Source organism: Astatotilapia calliptera, chromosome 3, assembly GCF_900246225.1.
Source record: "Astatotilapia calliptera chromosome 3, fAstCal1.2, whole genome shotgun sequence".
In the NCBI taxonomy this organism is placed as follows: Eukaryota; Metazoa; Chordata; class Actinopteri; order Cichliformes; family Cichlidae; genus Astatotilapia; species Astatotilapia calliptera.
In genome coordinates this window covers 21395235-21418590 of record NC_039304.1, presented here as the reverse complement: position 1 = coordinate 21418590, position 23356 = coordinate 21395235, and the positions used below count along the sequence as shown (strand labels likewise).

The 23356-nt window shown below is 39.5% G+C and overlaps 1 protein-coding gene across 1 annotated transcript; it reads left to right on the top strand.

The window, feature by feature from the left end:
• The first annotated feature begins 1433 nt into the window (after nucleotides 1-1433).
• LOC113018872 (poly [ADP-ribose] polymerase 14-like) lies at nucleotides 1434-18947 on the top strand. Its single transcript, XM_026162272.1, has 14 exons — nucleotides 1434-1666; nucleotides 1740-1864; nucleotides 5952-7466; nucleotides 7551-7787; nucleotides 8118-8342; nucleotides 8428-8482; nucleotides 8645-8791; nucleotides 12462-12524; nucleotides 12609-12794; nucleotides 12885-13061; nucleotides 13188-13802; nucleotides 14626-14762; nucleotides 15834-16014; nucleotides 18040-18947. The coding sequence occupies exons 1-14, from the start codon at nucleotides 1495-1497 to the stop codon at nucleotides 18330-18332; spliced, it is 4128 nt and encodes a 1375-aa protein (XP_026018057.1). The 5' UTR covers nucleotides 1434-1494; the 3' UTR covers nucleotides 18333-18947.
• Nucleotides 18948-23356: the final 4409 nt, after the last annotated feature.

Here is a 23356-nt window from a genome sequence, read left to right as displayed (position 1 = left end):
TGGGTCCTTACTCAGCAGCTTGAGATGAAAATAGAAGAGGTGGATTTTCCCACCCCTTAATAGGCGGGGCTGCTGAATGGGAAGGACATATTTAAAGAGGCACAGATCTGATTTCGAGACAGTTCAACATAAAATTTATGTGTGGTCACTTTCTCTCAATTTGCACGTAAAATATGACCGTTTCAATAATGTTATTCTAACCATATGTTGAAAAACCATGTAATTATTTCTTAATGCACAATAAACTAAGCTAACTTTAATTTTATGGTAACTTCAGTTGGACACTAAAGATTTGGTTCTGAGCTTTAGATATTTCTAGATTACTGCTTGAAACTACATGTGAGAATGTGGAAGATCACTGTTGGAGATCAAGACAAAATCTGTAACTGTAAACAGACATTCATGTGAAAATTAAAACATTTGGTGATTTATAGGATCACAAATATAAATGCAGTGTTTAATACTAAAATGAAAGATGTGTAATTTCCTCAGCAGTTAATAACAAGGAATTTTGACTTTGTTTAGTAGCTGTAGCTTTACGAAATTTTAAAAGTGTTTTTAAAATGTATTAAATCAGTAATGCTTTTTTGCCCGGTGATTTTTTAGATATACTGTGTTTGTTCTTACAATAAACTATTTGAGAAAGAAAAATCTAAGATGTTTATATAATTTGTTCAGCAATATGATCTTCACAAACTGATGCTTCTTCTCCATTGTTTAAACAATCAATGTAATGTATGCTATTGTTCATGGCATGACATCTGTCCATAAAGGACCTCATCACATGAATCAGTCACTGCCACAAATCTCCTGAGCTTATTTACCTCCTTCTTAGTAAAAGTCATATCTGTAGATTTTAGTGTGATGTTTTCAGATGAAAATATGAAAACAGCTCGAGCTTGAGTTGATGTCAGACCTCACATAATTACTGGTAAAATGTCTTTCTCAAAACCATATTAAGACATAAATATGATTTAGAGCAGCGGTCCCCAACCTTTTTTGCGCCACGGACCGGTTTATGCCCATTTTCACGGACTTTAAGGTGTCGCGGATAAATACAACAAAATAAAACTAGTACCGGTACCGAAAAAAGGAAGATTTAAACACACGTGAAAAGACCCAGGAAAACCGAGTTAACGATAAAAACGATAACAAAATAACGCTGAAAACCGATAAAAAAAAACCCTGAAAACCATACATTTCACGCCTCAACTCTCGCGGCCCGGTACCAAACGACTCACGGACCGGTACCGGTGACCGCTGATTTAGAGTTATACTCTGACAGCTGAAACACCTTGTAAAATACCTGCAGAGCAGGTGAGCTGAAAAAATCCCCTGAGAATTAAATGCGCACTTTTCCCATTGCTGGGTGTGGGGGTGTAAACATGAGGATGTGATACTTTAAAAGTGAAACTGAAAGAAAAACGGGCACTCAGAGCGGCCAAATGTTTGACGGGCTTAAAGTTCTCATGTTAGTGTAGAATTGCAGATAAAATGGATGAATATCCGTATCCACTGTTTTTTGAAGCCACTGACTTTACAGACAGAGAGAAGGAGAAAGTGAGGAGATACTTTCAGAAAAGGCGAGAGTCCGGGGGTGGCGACTGTGGAAATCTTGAAAAACTCGGAGGAAGCGTTTATAAAATATGTTTTAAGGAAAAAGAAGGTAGGACAGTCGGTTATTTGTAAAATGTATTCCTATATTTGTGTTTCAGTGACTCTGTTTATGCTCGTTTTAGATCAAGACAGAGTTTTGCAGAGGAAGTTTCACACCATCACTCTTCCTAGTGGACAAGTGCGGCTGACCGTGAGCCGGACAAGTTCACCACAGACCTCTGACCAGCCAATGCCAAGCCAATCACTGGTACAGTTTACTGCTCTTTCAAACATGACTTTTGGTTACAGTAAAAACTCAGCGTCAGAGCCGGATAATGTTGCCGAATCAGTTTAAGAGTAGCGAGTTAATGTTAGGATGCCTGGGTCGTCGACCCAGGGTTTTTGAGTTTATGATATTATTTATAATGTCTAGTTTTTGGTTTCTTTGAGTTCTGTCTTATGGCTTAGGTCTCTGTCTTCTTTAGTTGCTCTGTCTCCCCTATCACCTGCATCCCCTTGTCTAGTTCGCGTCTATGTGTATCTTAAGTTCCTATATCCCCGTGTTCAGTCAGTGTTTGTGTCTGCCCTGTTCCCACGTCTCTGTTCCCTTTGTAGTGCCTGCATGTGAGTCTGTGTCTTTGTTCAGTCTGTGTTATGTGTTTCCTGTTTTACTTTGAAGGTCTCCGTCTTTTCTCAGTGTGTTCAGTTTACGCTTCTTTGGTCTCGTCAGTTCTGATTTGCCCCAGCTGTGTTTCCCTTCTGTTACTCATTTCCTGATTGCTCCCTCTGTGTATTTAAGCCCTGTGTTTCTTAGTGTCTGGGTCGCGATCTACCGTTTATTTTGCTGTGTGTTTTGCCAGTCCACCGGTGTTAGTTTATGTTCAGTTTTTCCCAGTTATGTTATGTTTACGTTCAGCATTAAAGCTGTTTTGGTTTAAGTTTGTCTCCGGAGTCTGCATCTTGGGTCCTATTCCTGTTTGCACACAGCCGTCACCTAACAGAAGATCGCGACCAGTACATGGACCCAGCAGCACTCGCCCCATCTGAAGAGCTCAGGGAGGATATAATTTATTCAGTGGATAAATTATGCGACCTGTGGCTGAATCATTCTGGGGATATATAGCCAGCCTTAACTGGCTGGCTGGCTATATATATATATATATATATATATATATATATATATATGCATGGAGCTGCAGACTAAATTTGATCTTGATCTCTCAACCTGCCTGGAAGCCCCTTAACTGGCTGGCTAGCATCTTACCCGATTTGTCACTATGAATATAAAACAAACTCTTATTCTTCAGCTGCTGACATTCGATTGAGTGTGTTGAGAGTAGAGATGGACCGATCTGATATTATGTATCGGTATCAGTCCAATACTGACTTAACTTACTGGATCGGAGAAACAAAAAATGTAATCCATCCATTAAATATCAAAAAGCACCTCACAAAACTTGCAACATGGCATAACTCTGCTCATAACCATAGCACGTCGGAGCAGTATGCATCACGTGATAGAGGGGCTGTGTGCCAGACCCGTCTGCGGTCTGGTTGAGCAGTCGGAGCCTCGCTACCAAACCGGCATTTCATCTCCGAGAAAGTTATCCCAGAGAGAAGTAAAGCAAGTGTGTAAGTCCATCTAAATGTTTGTAAAGCATTCCCACGGTAAGCTTGACTGATATATGGAGTGACTGCCTCTTCTCTCTCCCTCCCTCTCCTGCTGCTACTTCAGCGTGAAACTGATTAGTGATCAGCTGATCGGCTTTTCTGTCGCGAGTCTGTCTCTCTTGTTTGTTTGTCGCCCAATTCGCGCCAGAAAGAGAAAACCAGCAGCTGAATAACAGCAGCACGTTTAAGCTTGATAAGCAGTTGTTAGAATTATTTTTTTTTTTTTATAAAAAAAGATCCTGGTGTACAAAGTAATTACTTTGTACACCAGGATCTACTAGCTGACGGCTGGTAACTGTGCAGGGGCGGATCTAGCAAAGTTTAGCCAGGGGGGCCGATAGGGCATGAACAGGGAAAGGGGGCACAAAGACATACTTTTCTTTCTTGTTCTCATTTAAAATGTCTAGCTTTTAATAAATAATTATCTGAATCTTACACCCAAATTTTAATCTGATGTAAAAAGTATAGAAGTCCATTATTGTATATAGTTGTTAAGTCTAATATACCCTAGTAAGCTATAGTACTTTTTCCTTTGGGAAGATACCATCTGTGCAGTCTGCACTTCTGTTGAAGAAAGATGTTGAATCTATTTAATTATTCTTGAAAAATAATTGATTTCTGTGCATTTTTTTTCACACTGCATCAAATTAAAGTTGATTACGTCGATTAAGCATCATTAGGTGGGGGGTGGTTCCCTATTTTATATATTTTTTTGCTGGGAGTTTGCAACCCTATTAGTTAGGTTGCTTACTCTTTAAAATACCAGAATAAGAAGGATTGAGTAGGTTTAAGTTTATTAGATTGATCAGTATTGCTGAACTATGAAATATTTTGGGTGCAGTGTATTTTTTGCATACAGGTATAACAGAATAGCTTTAGTGGTTTTTTTTTTCAGGTTTGAACTTATACAAAATGCAGCAAGATATTAAAAAACAGTTTTATTTATTAAAAAACACACTATATTGGTGTCATGGTCCGGAGTCTGTGACTCCGTGTTTATGTTTTAGTTTATTATTATTCTGTGGTTTTGTTTATTCTGGGTTTCTGTACTCTCCTTTTTTCACGTTTCATGTTCCTATGCCATTTTCCAGTGCCTTCTCCCCACATCTCTGGTTCATGTCTCAAGGTTTCATGTTTGTTTTTGCTTAGCTTTTCCCAGTGTAGGTTACTCTTAAGTTTTGGTTTTCGTCCACCTCGTTCCTGTTTGTTTCACCCTTTTGTTAATAAAGCTCGCTCACGACTTAAGCAGTCTGCATCTTGGGTCCGTTAATAATTCACACACGGCTTGCCCCGGCAACCCGTGACAATCGGATTCATATCGGTATCGGCCGATATCCAAATTTATGATATCGGTATCGGATATAAAAAAGTGGTATCGTGCCATCTCTACTCATAAGCAGAGAGTGCTTGCTAGCACTGTCCTTAGACAGTAAACGTGACAAAACTATTCAGGAAAAAACGCAGCGTATATATTGTTTATCATGACTCTGGTTTTACTGGCCTATCAACACAATTTAAAAACCAGTATATATCACCTTGTTGCTTTGTCATCTTGAAGTGGTCATGTGACTGGCTTACCACGACTACTTTATTCTTCCTCAGTCAAACAGCAGCACTCATGTGATTGCCCCTTAGCTCCAGGTGTTGTGCCAAAAAGTGATTGTCTGCTGAACACATCTTCGACCGCATGTTTGTGGAAAAATAGTAACGCACTGCACCGCACTTTTCTGTTAGTAATGGTAACGGCATTGTAACGATAGAAATAGTAACTAGTTTACTCGTTACTGAAAAAATGTAACGGTGTTAGTAACGTTATTCCTATCACTGGAAATAACGTAGACGATCCAGTAACGAACACAAGAGAACACACACTGTAAATGCACAGAGGGGAACGAGGAAACTACACACATAAGGGAGGCACAATTGACTGTAATTGACAAGACGAGACAAGCAAGTAACCAATGCCATGTATGTTACTCCACCTCCATACAATCAAAGATAGTGTTTTTTTTTTAAAACATAGGTCATAAAAAGCCAGATGGTAACACTCTCACTGGACATTTTATTAGGTACACTTTGATAGTACCAAGTAAGACTTCAGTGCTGTTTCTTTTAAATCTTTGTTGTTAATTTTGGATTGTAATGTTGTGATGTTATTTGAGTTACTGTTTCCTTCCTATCAGCTTGAAGGAGTCTGGCCAGTAAACAAAATTTTAAATTCTTTGTGGAATCCATGGACACTGCTGCTAGCAAACAGATTAAAAAAAAACAAAAAAACCTCAACATCATGTTTTAACTGATTCACAAACCATTGTATTCTGCTTTCATTTACATTGTACACAATATCGAAACTGTTTTAGAAACTCGACTGTAGCATATTTCTGTTCTAACACAGTGTCATAGTCAGACATAACAACAACAAAAAAAAAACATATACAGAGAAATATTAATTTTATGTGTTTTTATTTACATAACAGAAAGGACTCTATGAATCAGTACAACTGAAAACTGCTGTGAAATCAACTTTTTTTTTAATGTACGTTGATTAGAGTTTTTGAATGAAGGTTATGATTCGTTTTTGATTTACTACCCAGGCCTATGTGGTACACTCCAATTGTTCATGATAAGTAGTCTATCTTATAGCATTAATTGACAGATTTGTTTGATTTCTTCTCTTCTTTCAGAGCTCTACAAACCCAAACATAAATGGTCTTGAGAAGACTTTCAGAATAGATGTTTTCCTGCTGTTTTTCCTGAGAGACAACTGTAAAGCATACACATTTTTCGAAAAACAACTGTCGTCAATCGGCTGCACAATGGAGCTAAATTTCGATGAAGAGGAGGTTTTGGTTAGAGGGGAGGTTGACAAGGGTCCAGGAGGAGGATTAGGTGGTGCTGCAGAGAAATGGGAGTATCAGGTGAATCAGGCCTTCGTCCAGCTAACTGAGAGCTACAACTGCTATCATGTGCTTGAGCCAAAACAGGTGAAAATAGTACTGCAGGACTCGGCCTTTAAGACAGATGATATCAAAGTTTACACAGAGAGTGGCTATGCTGTGGTTGTAGGAGAGGTTGATGCCGTGAAGGAGAAGATTGCAATTCTGGAAAAAAGCCTACCCACCAAAAAGGAAGTGCCAATTGTGGAGAAGAACTTCAAGCTCATAGAAGAAGACTTAAATCGAGAAATGCGTGCTAATTGTCCAGAGGTTACAATCATCAGAGGTAGTGCCATGATCACTTTGGAGGGCCCTGACAAAGAGGTGCAGTCAGGAGCTGCAAAACTGGTTGAACTGATTAAGAACATAAAGGAGAAGAGCGTTAAGTTCCCTACAGCTCTGCTAACCTTCATGAAGACCAGTGATGCCATCCCAAAATACCAAACTCGCTTCCTGCAGAGCCTCAGAAACCCTGTTTTCTTTGAGGTGGGTGCAGATGTGGTTCTGTCCAGTTTGTCCTCTGATGCTCTGAATGAGGCCGAGGCAGCAGTAATGAGAGACTTTAAAGTGACCACTGTACAGCTGCAGGGTGCAATAGATCTCAACAGGTTGAAAGAAATTCTAACGAAAGCCAAAAACGAGGCAAACAGTAGAGAGTTCAGAGTGGACATCAGCTACATGCCAGGCACCAGGGGAACCTCAACAACCAAAGTCCGACTGGTGGGCTACAGTGAAAATGTGGCCAAGCTCAATGAAGTTCTTCATGACTTCCAGTTGAATCAAGTTTCAACTCAAGAAACCATCAATCTGCTTCATCATGACACTGTCTACTGTTTTAATAAAATCCTAGACTTGATTGGCATGAAGCAGACCAAGGTGACCTTACAAGCCTCACATTTTCCAAATCCTTGTGTGTTTGTGTCTGGTCCTCGATGTCATGTTCAGGAGGTCAAGGAGGCCCTAACATCAACTCTAGACAGTGTTGTAGTAGACACTTTGACTCTAGATGGACCAGGGGCTCAGCAGTACTTCCAGGAAGAGGGTAAAGTGACTAAAGAGCTGATAGAGGGTTCCTGTCACGTCATTATCCGAGAGAAGCAAACTGCAGCCATCCCAAACGTGCAAAGACCACGAAACACCAGCAGACTCAGTGATACACCTAGATCTCTCAGCTACAGCAGCAGCATGTACAGCACAGTTGGAAACTCTGCAATCAACAGAACAAACCTGAAGATCAAACTCAGCAGTTTAGAAAATGAACAGGTTTGATTATTTCCATTCAATTCTATTTCCCATAGTCTCAAAATAAAATATCAACATTCATGTTATTCAATATTATTTCTGCAGGTGGATGTTCTGGTGGTCCCCATGCTCAACAAACAGCTGACTTCTACAAATATTGGCAAAAGTTTGTTGGCCAAAGCTGGGAATGTATTAAAGTTAAAGTTTGATTCAGTCTTAGCCAGTTGTGCCCTCGCCCCTGGTGATGTTCAGCTGGTTGATGCACCTCCATCTCTGGGCTGCTCCAAGATTTTCTTCATTGAGTGCTTACCTTGGGACGGAGTAAGAGGAAAGAGTGTTCAGGTAAAATTAAGGACTTTTATTAACACTTCTAGAGATGGATAAGAGCTTATTCATATTTAATTTACCTTCAGAAAACCAATGAAATGCATCAATGAATTTCCTTTGGGAATAGTAAAGTTTTATGAAATTAAATAAATATCATTGCTGTGTATAGTTGAAAAGTTGGAATAACTTGATGTTATATACCACAAACTCCAAGCCAGGACTTATGCAAACAAATTTAAGTTTTTTGTGGAGCCTCAAGGTTTTCCTTGTGTGCTCAGTTGCAGTGTACAATCCAAGAGTTAAGTTTGAAAACATAGTTAAAAATATGTAACTTTTGATGTGCAGGCTCTTGGTAACGGTCTGCAGAAGTGTCTGGAGCTTTGTGTACGGCAGAATTTTGGTTCAGTGGCTATTCCAATCATTGGGCCAGGAATTGTTTTACAATACCCGCTGAGAGAAGCTATTCAAGTGTTGACTGACATCATTCACCAGTTTGGATTATCTGCATCTTCTGGATCTCTTACAAACATCCACATTGTCATTAAACCTGGTTACCCTGATTCTGAGGAGGTAACCCTTACTTGATGGCCTGTATCTGATATGTAACATGCAGGCATCAATTCTTTATCGTGTTATTCTGTGTTTTTATCTACAGTGCTACCACGATGTCTACAGACAGCTCAGCTTAAATATGAACCAGGGAGGCCAAGGTAAACTAGCACTACTCAGACTGTCTTTATTATGTGACATTAATGCATAGTGAGCAGATAAAAAGCATTCAGCCTGTGCCATATTTTACCATCTTCATTAGTACCCTCAGTTATCAGATTAAATATCAAACAATAGCTAATGTGTGGTGTTCTTCCTCTAAGCAATCTTCAGGTCCCTCACCAGTGACTTGGATGACATAACCATGACAGTGGAAAGTGGGGTTAAACTACATGTTGTGTTTGGTGACATAACCAATGAAACTACAGATGTTGTAGTGAACACAACAGACTTCCAAAATTTTATCCTTGGTAAGTGAAACTGAGGATGCACACAAGTACAGTGGGGCAAAAAAGTATTTAGTCAGCCACTGATTGTGCAAGTTCTCCCACTTAAAATGATGACAGAGGTCAGTAATTTGCACCAGAGGTACACTTCAACTGTGAGAGACAGAATGTGAAAAAAAAAATCCATGAATCCACATGGTAGGATTTGTAAAGAATTTATTGGTAAATCAGGGTGGAAAATAAGTATTTGGTCAATAACAAAAATACAACTCAGTACTTTGTAACATAACCTTTATTGGCAATACCAGAGGTCAAACGTTTACTATAGGTCTTTACCAGGTTTGCACACACAGTAGCTGGTATTTTGGCCCATTCCTCCATGCAGATCTTCTCGAGAGCAGTGATGTTTTGGGGCTGTCGCCGAGCAACACGCACTTTCAACTCCCGCCACAGATTTTCTATGGGGTTGAGGTCTGGAGACTGGCTAGGCCACTCCAGGACTTTCAAATGCTTCTTACGGAGCCACTCCTTTGTTGCCCGGGCGGTGTGTTTTGGATCATTGTCATGTTGGAAGACCCAGCCTCGTTTCATCTTCAAAGTTCTCACTGATGGAAGGAGGTTTTGGCTCAAAATCTCACGATACATGGCCCCATTCATTCTGTCCTTAACACGGATCAGTCGTCCTGTCCCCTTGGCAGAAAAACAGCCCCATAGCATGATGTTTCCACCCCCATGCTTCACAGTAGGTATGGTGTTCTTGGGATGCAACTCAGTATTCTTCTTCCTCCAAACACGACGAGTTGAGTTTATATCAAAAAGTTCTACTTTGGTTTCATCTGACCACATGACATTCTCCCAATCCTCTGCTGTATCATCCATGTGCTCTCTGGCAAACTTCAGACGGGCCTGGACATGCACTGGCTTCAGCAGCGGAACACGTCTGGCACTGCGGGATTTGATTCCCTGCCGTTGTAGTGTGTTACTGATGGTGACCTTTGTTACTTTGGTCCCAGCTCTCTGCAGGTCATTCACCAGGTCCCCCCGTGTGGTTCTGGGATCTTTGCTCACCGTTCTCATGATCATTTTGACCCCACGGGATGAGATCTTGCGTGGAGCCCCAGATCGAGGGAGATTATCAGTGGTCTTGTATGTCTTCCATTTTCTGATGATTGCTCCCACAGTTGATTTTTTCACACCAAGCTGCTTGCCTATTGTAGATTCACTCTTCCCAGTCTGGTGCAGGTCTACAATACTTTTCCTGGTGTCCTTCGAAAGCTCTTTGGTCTTGGCCATGGCGGAGTTTGGAGTCTGACTGTTTGAGGCTGTGGACAGGTGTCTTTTATACAGATGATGAGTTCAAACAGGTGCCATTCATACAGGTAACGAGTGGGGGACAGAAAAGCTTCTTACAGAAGACGTTACAGGTCTGTGAGAGCCAGAGATTTTCTATGTTTGAGGTGACCAAATACTTATTTTCCACCATAATTTACGAATCAATTCTTTACAAATCCTACCATGTGAATTCATGGATTTTTTTTTCACATTCTGTCTCTCACAGTTGAAGTGTACCTCTGGTGCAAATTACTGACCTCTGTCATCATTTTAAGTGGGGGAACTTGCACAATCGGTGGCTGACTAAATACTTTTTTGCCCCACTGTACATAGCATAGTGAGCAGGAGGATCATGTTGTAACTGTGACATTATTTTTTTTAGCCACAATGGTGGCATAGCTCTCTACGAATTTCAAAGGTAAACACATGTTCATGCATGTTTGCTCAGAAATGGGGATGTCTTTTTAAACATGATCTTTGAACATATTACGGGCGATCGTGGCTCAAGAGTTGGGAGTTCGCCTTGTAATCAGAAGGTTGCTGGTTCGAGCCCTGGCTCTGACAGTCTCGATCATCGTGTCCTTGGGCAAGACACTTGACCCGTTGCCTACTGGTGGTGGTCTGGTGGCGCCAGTGTCCAGCAGCCTCGCCTCTGTCAGTGCGCCCCAGGGTGGCTGTGGGCTACAATGTAGCTTGTCATCACCAATGTGTGTGTGAATGGGTGGATGACTGGATGTGTAAAGCACATTGGGGTCCTTAGGGACTAGTAAAGCGCTATATAAATACAGGCCATTTACTATTTTTACCATCCAAGTTTTCATCTAGTATTATCAGCAGGCCACTTATTTTAAGATCAAATACTTACTTGTATTTTACATCTCGTACCTATCATGGTTGTAGTTTAATATTTTTGTGCAAGTGCTGACCAGGCAAATTCAGTCGGAACAGGTTTGGTGGATGACAAAATGCAAAGCAGAGATTTATGGGCATTGTTGTCCAATGATGATTTGCTAATTTTGGTCCTTAAGCCTGTCATTTCATCACATTTGGGCTGCCGATATCTTTTGTTGGTACTCGAACTGCTAGAGCTAACAGCTCCCACAGTTTCGTGCTTGCTGCAACATGTTTTGCAATTAGATGGTGCCGTAAAGTTGAAGTGCTTCATGGTACGCAAACTCCTTTTTGCACAGTTTGCATAAAACCATGCTTTTATCAAGGCTTCCGTCAGGTAGTCTTTTGAAATTAAATTTGCCTCCGCTCAGTCACAGCAAGTCACTTTATTCTGATTCTTTTTACCTCTGATGTGTGCATCAGTGTAATCTAGTGATGTTCGATTCGTGAACGAATCGTTCAATACTCGAGAATCACTTTACTGACTCGTAAATCATGATTCACAAGCCCAACTGACTCACTGACTCATCCCTGTTGCTGTTAGAAAACTAATTCCATTAGTAAAAATATATCTAGCTTATAATTAAAATTGTGGGGGGGGAGAAACAACAGCCAGTTTCTTAACAAAAGCATTTCTGCTCTGAACTGAAAGAAAAAACCCTGAGTGGAAGCTCACATCAAGAAAATAGCTCCTCGGTTCACAGTAGCATCGCTCTACTAACATGCTAACACCCTCCCTTCCTGTGCTGAATCGTAAGCGTAAGCGAATCACTCACTCACTCACTCACTCACTCACTCACCCCCTCCCTCCTGGCTCACAGCTTCTTCTTCTTCTTGGTTGGCAACCAATGTTAAGGCACATTACCGCCCCCTGGCTCACAGCTCAGAGGACATTTAGATGAGAAAATATATATTTGACACATTTATGGAAAATACTAATAAAATACAAATAAAAAAAATAAATGTTTATTAAGCAGTTTTGATAGGAAATTGCTTAATTTTAGAAATGTTTTTGCTCTTTTTTGCTCTATAAAATAGTTGTTGTTTTTTTTAGAATCATTCATCTTAGCAGTAGGATTTACATGAAAAGAGAAACAAATTAACTTTGAGTGAAAATGTACATTTTTTGCACTCTCTAGTCAACTGACTCAGTGAATCAAATGACTCAAAAACCCGATTCACTTTGGTGAGTGACTCATCAAAACTCGATTCAGTAAAAAGAATCAAATTTACCATCACTAGTGTAATCGGTATACCAGGGAAACGAGCATTGACAAAAGTTCCCCTTTGCTTGGAATGCAAAGTGTGATTAAAAGAGCTTTTTTTAACGCGTTAAATTTTTTTCTAATTAACTAATTGCAATCAATGCATTAAAATCCCACCCCTTGTAAAAATACATGTAGGGCAGTTAGCAGGTCCAGATTTAATTATTCAGTATTTTTTTTATTCTTTTTCTCTTCTTCTTCTACAGATGGGGTATGCAAAGATATCTTAACTGTAGCTGGACCAGAGGTGGAAGCAGAACTGAAAGCAGGTGAGAAATAGAGAAGTTGCTACTTATCTTCTCATCTTACTTATCTGCCTCTCACTCATGCTTATTTTGTCACTTTCTGTGCAGCATACGTGGAACGAGGAAAAATATTTGTGACCCAGTCTGGAAATTTCCCCTGTAAAGCTATTTTTCATGTATGTGGACAAAGGGATGAAGTCTACAACTTGGACTTCATCCAACTTGTGTGTAATGTCATTTACTATTGTGAGTCGTATAAATACAGCTCAGTGGCAATTCCTGCTATCTTTGCTGGTACGTATTTTGTTTGGCATTCAAGTCTTGTTGTGCTACACACACACACACACACACACACACACCTAAATGCAAGTGGTGTTTCTGCAGGTGCTGGCGAGTTGGACCCTACTATTGTGGCAGGTGCCATCCTTCGAGTGATCAAGTCTTCTACATCATCAATGAACAGCCTCACCGACATCCGCCTCGTCCTGATTAAGATCGATGTCTTCTTGGCTTTTAAAGAGGAAGCGATGCAGATGTATTCCCCAGCTGTCATCAACAGAGGTGACAGAAATATTCACAAAGTGCCATCTTGTGTGGTTATTTAGTGTAGTGATTTTTAAAATAAAAAGCAGATTAAATTATTATTTTACTGAAAATACTTGCTTATTTGTTTGATCCACCTTCCAGTGTCATTTCAAGAACAACAACAGCAACAACAGTCTGCTCCTAGTGTGAGTGCATACCTCAGCAGTCTCCAAATCAGCTCTTCTAGTCATCAGTCTGTCTTCACGTTCCTGGGTCTTTCCATATCCGACATTGATGATGCCATGGAAAAGCTGAAGCATCAATATCAGACGCAGTGCTCCAGTAACACCTTCTCAAAGGAGGAACTGGAACTCCTCAACCAGGATGACATGATGGAGCTGAAGGAGCTGGTGGAGGCTGAGGGTTTATTTGTGCAAACTGATCAGTCTGGCGCCCTAACAGTGAGCGGGCTAAAAGACGGGGTCACCCGGGTACGGCAGAAAATGAATCAGTGCCAGTACATGAACCTTGCTAGAGAGGTGAGAGTGAGGGAGGAGGAGGATCTTTACAACAAAGTGGTTTGGTGCATCCTGGCAAATCACGGTAACTGGGAAAGACTTCCCAAATCAGCTAATCACCAATTGGAAAAAAACGAATTAACAGAAGGAATAACAGATGCACAGGGACTTATATGGGAGGTTGATGTACAGGCAATGGTGGCCACACGACCACTGAGCAGACAGACGACAAAGCTGAAACGACTTGAGAATCTTCCAGGTGAGTAGATAGTTCTCAGAGATGTTACAAAAATGAGCCAGACTGATACTGGAGTTTGATGCTTGAGAGTAATATAAACTTCAATAAACAAATGTTAAGGTTTTGAAAGAAATAATTCTACTAAAAAAGTATTAAAAAATGTACTTGTAAAAATAGTTGCAAAAGTCACTATGAGGAATGACAGTAACAGTAAACAGTTTTGAAACAGGAAATGTCAAAATTTCAATATTAGAAATATCAAAGTCTCTCCTTATCTGCTGATTTCAAATTGCATTGCAAAGCAGTGTTAGATTGGTGTCAGAAGGGCACCAATATAGCAAACAGTGTTAAGACTGATATGTGGCTGGACTGAACCAAATCCCAATTTTAAAACATCTATGCAATGTGTAAAAGTCAATGACAGCTTTATTGCTAAGCTCTTAAAAATACAAAGAAATAGAGGAGAAAAAAATACTTTTTCAACTTCTTAGAAAACACAAGGCACAGAGGAAAAGAGCTGAGAGAGAACACAACAAAGGGCAAGGGAAGATTGATGAGACAGAGGAAAGAACTGGACACGAAGCGCAAGAGACGAAATACCACCAAAGTAAAACAGGAAGTAAGAGATGACAGACTCACAACATGAAAGTGTGACAGAGAGACAGAAGATAAACATAGAGACACAGCTGAAGGAACAGAATCGGAATAGAAAAGGGCTTTAACAAACTTATCATCAGTTAAAGAAAGCAAGCACTAAAGTCACAGAAAACAGGAAATGCATTCCTATACCAAACCAATAGTTACCTGACTTAATAAAATATAACAAACATGTTGTCTTTTTCAGACTTTACTTTCCCTCTGTACTGGGACCCCATGGCTGCCAATGAGACTATGAAGGTGGTTTCTCTGGAGACTTCTTCTGCAGAGTATCACACAGTGAAGGAGGCTTTCAAACGAACTGTCCCCAAAACTGTGATGAAGGTGGGTGGCTTTTCCTGCACAAGTACAAGTACATATATACACAAGTACATGCATACAAGCTGAAAAAGTTGATTGTGTGGTTACAGTGCAAACTAGTGAGCATTACTGGCTGTAATGTGGTCTGCTTAACTGGTCAGCTATCATGATACATGTTAACATTCAGGGAAAGAAGCTAATTAAAATATTAACTGCACCAGACTTTATATCAACAGTGCATGTGGTCATTAATTACATATTTCGATAACATAAAGGGTGTAACAAATAGATATTTTTTATTTTTAACTGACTTACTATAAATACTACTTATTTATTTTTATTTAAACATAAATAAATTGTGTTTAATTTCCTATTATTTTATCTAACCTGTAAAATGCATAAATATTAAAAAAATAATAAATGAATATTAAAAAAAAAAAATTGAAAACATTTTTCCCTAGGAACTAGTTTTTTCCTATGTAAAGAAATGATGTCTTGTAACCCATGGCAACTGCAACATCATCACATACCTGCTCTTCTTTTTGTGTCCACATGTAAGACATGAATTGATTTAATATATTTATTCAGTAAATGTATATAAAAAATCGAAATCATAAAAGAAAAACAGGAAATTAAAGGAAACAGAAATCAGTCACATTCTGTCAACAAATTAATTGCCACATTAAAAAAAATAAATACATTATATTTTATTTTATCAATCAATTTATCTATCTATCTATCTATCTATGTTGGATATTTGCAGTTTCCGGCCACCATATCTCTGTGGTCCATTGAACCGATGTCAATATATTTGCTCAGAAATGCTATGAAAAATTCAAACTCCCTACCTGAGAAATATCATGTTTCTAAAGTGTGTTTTTTATTTTAATTTTTAAGTTTCTAAAGTTTTCAGTTTTGCAGTAAGAAAGTCATTAATTATTCACTGCTGTAATCTAAACTTCTCATACCTGAAACACATGCCTCAGTTTATGGTTACCACCATAAAGACATGAACTAAGCCATCAGATGTAATTAATATCCACACTGCTTTGTTTGGCATCTCTTTGATCCTTTGGCTTGGGTCTCTCTTGTCAGATTGAACGTTTGCAGAACGTTCACCTGCGGCGCGCCTATGAAGCCCAGAAGAAGCACATTTCTGATAAGAACGCACACGAGGGAGGAGCAGCGGAGAAACCTCTGTACCACGGGACGACCCAGGAAAACTGCCACTCCATCATGACAACTGGATTCAACAGGAGTTTTGCTGGACAAAACGGTGATAATTGTTACTGAACAAGACAACATTTTTCTGTTGCTTCAAAACGAATCACTAGTGTTGACTTTGTCTTAGAAATTATTACCTCCTATACACCAAGGTTTTACATATACATGTAAGTCTTTACCGCTCTGATCACTCTGACATTGTGTCTATATTGGTCCACCATTCAGGGCCGTGCAGAGAGGTTTAAAGGGGCGGGTGCTCAAAGTTAAAAAGGGGCACATTGAACCATGCTGAATAACAACAACACACATTCATCAAGAATCTAATATGGGAAGGGCAGGGCTGTGTTGATCTGAGACTGTAGACATTAAAAAGTCCACAGGAGAGATGGTAGCTGATTAAACAAGTGTCATGAGATAATAACAAAATGCAAAGATTGGTGACAGCGCTTGGAACCATAAGGCAACAAAAAACTGAGAAATAATTTAGGCTCTGCCTGTGAATCACTCTTTGCTTCTCTTCTTCCTTCCTTCCCATCATTTCATATATCACTCTCCACTTGCTGTCTATCTGAGAACAAGGCACAACTTGCTATTGCAATAAACTATAATCTAATTATCCACACCTAACAACTCTTGCACTTAATCTATAATAAAATGATGACAGCAAAATGTTATAGCACTGACTTTAGTAGCCTCACACAGCTCCTGCTGTTTCCTCCTCATGTCCTTACCAGCCATGTCTGCACAATGTTATATCATGAGTAATATTTTTTTAAATCCAGCTAAATAAAACACACACATGCACGCACACACAGGGACATTTTAGACCTTCTTCAGAATACTGTATATACTATGGGCATCCTTACATTATTATTTATTACTAGAGCTACAATAATAAAGCAATGAGGGGGAAGTAATAAATATGAAATAATGTATTTATGATGATTCCATTTGTTTCACTATCCACTCTGTGCAGGGGCAAAGCTTATTACATTTTTAAACTGTAGAGATACAATAATTTTACTGCTGTAAAATCCTAATTTTGTCTTATTTAAAATATAAATCTAATATAATCTGCTTCTTAATGTATGTTCTTTAAAATACAGCGTGTGTTTTTTTAATATATTATAATTATAATAATTATTATGTGGACATGCATATTAGATCGTTTTTTAGTGAAATATAATCCCTCCAGAAAGGCAGGAAATGCCCAGAAACTTACTTTAAAACTAAATATGTTCCCTAAAACGGTGACAGAGCTACAGACCCATGACAGCCTTACACAGGTAGCCAGCAGCTGTGACCAGCACTACTTGTGCAGTTAATAAAAGGACAGGTAATGTTTGTCGCACTGTTGCACACACAGCACGCTCGTTTGTTTCAGTTCGTCAGTTGCAACAAGACAGCTTACCAACGTGTACGTAATAAGCTAATACTCCTGTGTGCTACACACTACAGTGTGCGCTGTACACCTACTTACTGGGTTTGTCGCATCAGTCTGTGTCTCTGAGTTAACTTGTGTTTCTCCTACAGCTCCGGACCGCAAAAAATGCGCGTGCTCTTTGTGAGCTCGTTCCCGGCTCGTAACCAGCGCGTTCTGCCGTCAAGGGCGATCATTGGTTAAATGTGATCATGTGACTGATGCAAGCCAGATCCTTTTATTTAGCAAAACTATGATTAATAGTTAAATATTATTGTTGAGGGGCACAGACAAGACTCCGCACGCACACACACATAAAAATAAATAAATAAATAAATAAATAAAATTTAAAAGTTGCCTCAACAAAAGGGCACTTTGGGCACTCATCAGGAAAGGGGCGGGTGCTCAAGCCCCTCTAGCCCCCCCTCTGCACGTCCCTGCCACCATTACATGGTGACAGATTGATCATTTGCAGACTGCTTCAAGTATTTTATGGTCTTGAATGTGGTTGTATTTAACCATCATTTATAGACACAAACAGGACTCTTAGGATATTAAATGCAAACTTACAATACTTACGTAATATATGTTGGAAGTCACCATGTTTTATCTATGATAACCTATTACTAATTTCCTTTTTTTTCTTCCGACATTCAGCAACTGCATACGGTCATGGGACCTACTTTGCTGTAAACGCCAGCTACTCAGCCCAGCCCACCTACTCCAAGCCAGCTGCTGATGGTTCTCGGTTAATGTTCGTCGCCCGAGTCCTCACAGGTGTCTTCACTCAGGGCCAAGCTACCATGAAGGTGCTTCCACTCCGAAACAGCCAGCAGCCTCACAACCGCTTCGATAGCGCAGTGGACAAAATTGATAACCCTGCCATGTATATTGTGTTCCATGACAACCAAGCATACCCCGACTACCTCATCACATTCAAAGGAGATTAAGGGAAAAGTATTTTCTACTGTGGAAATATGAAGGTCCAAAAAGAACAATATTAAAGTTATATTTCTAACTACATAAAGATTTATGTAGTAACTGGAAGTGTGTGGAAAAGTTACATTTGTAAAGGACCCAGAAACTTTATCATAGTTTACACTAAATATTTAAGAAGTTTTGCACACAAAACTAAATTTCCCTGTTGGGTACCTATGTGGTAGGTTTCTCTTACAAGAAGACAATGCACTTTTCATACTACAAGCAATTATATTTAATGTAGTGTTGACTTTATTTTTTCAGTGTTAAATTTCTTAGGTGTTAAATTATATGTTATTTTAATCTTGTTCTGAAAGCTGTAAGAATTATGCCAACAGAAGCTGTTTATATACGAAGTATATGAAATATGAAGAAATATGACATGTATGTACAAACACACACTGAAGGCACGTCACATGATTATGCATTTCTGTTCTTTTATTTGGTTGATATTTGTATCTTACATCTTCAGAAGATTTATTGTATGCTTGTCTGGCACTTTCTTGTACAAAGAAAAATAAGAGGAGGTGGGTGATCAACACTCAAATAGAAACTGTGAAATGTAAATACAATTGTGGTAACATTATGCAAACACATATAAAAACATATTCAATTCATAATTAACTAACTGTTGAACATAGCAAACTGTCTCCAGAGGAGTTTAAAATGTTAACTGTGTTAAAATGAGAGTTAAACACATGAGTGATGAGATAATAGCTCCAACGGGATGATAATCTTTCTTGTCACACAGTTAAATGTGGCTTGATATGTTTTCTTGGAAGTAATTCTCCCCCCTAGTGGCCAAAAAATGATTACAATTTAGCTTTGAAATTAAATTTATTTAAATGTGCTTATTTTAGAGCTAAGGATTATTCAGGTTGTCAAAGGGTCAAAAAGATAATTTTACCATATATCATAAAGTCAAACCTCCTGTTGTCATTTACTCAAAAGCCAAATCTTTTTAAAATATGTAATCTAGCAACTAGCTATTCATTTTATTGCTATCTCTGCAGCATTTGAAAGAAATATCAGCAGTGCTGAAGCTAAAGAGCTGAAAAACTGCAGCTACACAACACATTTTTGTATAGCACATTTATATAGGCCTATATAAATGTGCTATACAAACAGTTGTTCATCATCACTCACCTGTAATACCTGGACTTTGGCTCCAACATCCCAGGTCCTTCCATGCGAATGTGGATGTTCTCCAGGTTAAAGCTGAAGGAGTTTATAAACTCCACAGTTGCTATCATCTCTTCACTACCAGACACCTGAAGTACACACAGGAATTGTAAAAATCCAGCTTTGTATATGATAACAGATAACAGTTTCTGGATAGGGCATCAAGCAACTAACGAAAAAAAAAAAGGCCGTCTGACTGCGTGCCACCAGGTTTGTCTTTAATGTGATGTAGGATGCATACTGCAATATAAGAAAACACCAGCAAAGAAAAATAATGTGGCAAAAGTACACAAAAAACATCAGAAATAGAAAAAAAACTGTAAGAACTAAAATTAAATAAATAAATTGTGACGATAAAGTGTTTCTGGGGACACACATGAGCTGCAGCAGTGACAGAAACCAAAACATGTGAAAGGTTACACTGAGGTACCCAAACAGAGGGTACAAGTGTTTTAACCACACGAGTCATATAATGGTCATAAATTGGGGCGGCATGGTGGCACGGTGGTTAGCACTGGTACTGCACAGCAAAAAGGTCCTGAGTTCAATTGCACCATCAGGCTGGGGTCTTTCTGTGTGGAGTTTGCATGTTCTCCCCGTGTTTGCGTGGGTTCACTCCGGCTCCACCGTCCAAAGACATGCAGTTAGTGGGGATAGGTTAATTGGTTAATCCAAATTGCCCATAGGTGTGAATGTGCGAGTGAATGTGAGTGTGAATGGTTGTTTGTCCCTGTGTGTTAGCCCTGCGACAGACTGGCGACCTGTCCAGGGTGTACCCCGCTTCTCGCCCTATGACAGCTGGGATAGGCTCCAGCGCCCCACGCGACCCTGAAAAGGACAAGTAGAAGCGAATGGATGGATGGATGGATGGAATCATATAATATTGTAGGTAATACCTATAGTATTAACTGCTGATTGGTTTTGTATTCTGATTTCCCTTTAAATTGATTTCTGATATCAGGAAACAGCTATAAAGTTAACTGGTGTTTGTTTTTGTGTTTGTTTTGGAATATTGATTGTTTTAATTGATTTTGTTATCAGTTGGAATCAATTGGAGATCATCCTGATCTTTTAATTATCAGTTAACACTCTTCACAAGTGTGAAGCAAACTGCTACTACCCTCAGGATGTTGAGATAATTTGGTACAACAAGGATCCAGTCGCTCCACATCCTAAGCCACTGAACCACAGTGTTCTGTTGAGCCACAAAAAAGTCAGGACATGACCTTCTCGCTGTCAGGTGTTTTCTGCCTCCAGGCAGTGCTCAGGGACTCTGGGAAAAGGCTCACATGCAGTGCCCGTTACAAAGAACTTCACCCTGAATGCAGAAGGTAAGTTATTAAAAAGAAATCGGGACTTGTGACTTTGCTAGAAATTATGCTGGACAGGAATGCAGATTTTGTGGCTTTAACAATCTTCTGATATTTTGATAAGCAGTCACATAGGATGCCCAAAGACGCTAGTTCTGCACTAAGGTTGGCATCAAAGAGGACAGAGTTAGTAAAAGCAGAGGAAAAGTGAGCAGCGGTCAGTGAATTTATCATGTGCAACTAACACTCAGGTCCCTCGCTGTTCAACTCAGCATTACACACTGCAATATTAAACATCACTGGGAAATGATCCGATATGCCACAATGCTTGATTTCCATAATACAAACATCCAGACCATATGACAGCACCAGATTGAGTGTGTGACCTTTTTCATGACTTGGATCACTCACCCACTGAGTGAGATTAAAAGTGTCAATACAGGGAGTGCAGAATTATTAGGCAAATGAGTATTTTGTCCACATCATCCTCTTCATGCATGTTGTCTGACTCCAAGCTGTATAGGCTCGAAAGCCTACTACCAATTAAGCATATTAGGTGATGTGCATCTCTGTAATGAGAAGGGGTGTGGTCTAATGACATCAACACCCTATATCAGATGTGCATAATTATTAGGCAACGTCCTTTCCTTTGGCAAAATGGGTCAAAAGAAGGACTTGACAGGCTCAGAAAAGTCAAAAATAGTGAGATATCTTGCAGAGGGATGCAGCAGTCTCAAAATTGCAAAGCTTCTGAAGCGTGATCATCGAACAATCAAGCGTTTCATTCAAAATAGTCAACAGGGTCGCAAGAAGCGTGTGGAAAAACCAAGGCGCAAAATAACTGCCCATGAACTGAGAAAAGTCAAGCGTGCAGCTGCCAAGATGCCACTTGCCACCAGTTTGGCCATATTTCAGAGCTGCAACATCACTGGAGTGCCCAAAAGCACAAGGTGTGCAATACTCAGAGACATGGCCAAGGTAAGAAAGGCTGAAAGACGACCACCACTGAACAAGACACACAAGCTGAGACGTCAAGACTGGGCCAAGAAATATCTCAAGACTGGTTTTTCTAAGGTTTTATGGACTGATGAAATGAGAGTGAGTCTTGATGGGCCAGATGGATGGGCCGTGGCTGGATTGGTAAAGGGCAGAGAGCTCCAGTCCGACTCAGACGCCAGCAAGGTGGAGGTGGAGTACTGGTTTGGGCTGGTATCACCAAAGATGAGCTTGTGGGGCCTTTTTGGGTTGAGGATGGAGTCAAGCTCAACTCCCAGAATACTGCCAGTTTCTGGAAGACACCTTCTTCAAGCAGTGGTACAGGAAGAAGTCTGCATCCTTCAAGAAAAACATGATTTCCATGCAGGACAATGCTTCATCACACGCGTCCAAGTACTCCACAGCGTGGCTGGCAAGAAAGGGTATAAAAGAAGAAAAACTAATGACATGGCCACCTTGTTCACCTGATCTGAACCCCATTGAGAACCTGTGGTCCATCATCAAATGTGAGATTTACAAGGAGGGAAAACAGTACACCTCTCTGAACAGTGTCTGGGAGGCTGTGGTTGCTGCTGCACGCAATGTTGATGGTGAACAGATCAAAACACTGACAGAATCCATGGATGGCAGGCTTTTGAGTGTCCTTGCAAAGAAAGGTGGCTATATTGGTCGCTGATTTGTTTTTGTTTTGTTTTTGAATGTCAGAAATGTATATTTGTGAATGTGGAGATGTTATATTGGTGTCACTGGTAAAAATAAATAATTGAAATGGGTATATATTTGTTTTTTGTTAAGTTGCCTAATAATTATGCACAGTAATAGTCACCTGCACACACAGATACCCCCCTAAAATAGCTAAAAGTAAAAACAAACTAAAAACTACTTCCAAAAACATTCAGCTTTGATATTAATGAGTTTTTTGGGTTCATTGAGAACATGGTTGGTGTTCAATAATAACATTATTCCTCAAAAATACAACTTGCCTAATAATTCTGCACTCCCTGTACTACTGTTCCAGTCTCACAGCAAACATAGATGTTAAAATCACCAGGAATTAATTCCAATTGTAATGAATTATTCACACATTTAATTAATTATTTAACGGTGTAATTAATTAATTCATTTTGTCACTCCTGGCCCTCCATAAGATCCATGCTTACATTCTGTCTATACCAAATCAAATTCTAACTCTACTGTCTGAAGGATACAGCTGATTGTGCTCTGCAGGTAACATTTTCACTCTCTTCTGTTGTCCAAGTCTTGTGCAAACTATAGCCTCGTGTCGTGGCACTCAGTGTGGCCTTCTACTACTGTTGCCCATTAGCTTCAGAGTTTGTTGTATTGTTCATTCAGAGATGCTTTTTGGGGCAACAGTTTAGCTCAATGACAAAAAGTTTCTGATTTCTTGTCATAAAATATCAGATGTTAAAAATAACAGAAATGTTTTTTGTCTTTTTTAAATTTCCATAACCTATAAAACTTTGGACTGTACAATGTTTAAACATGCA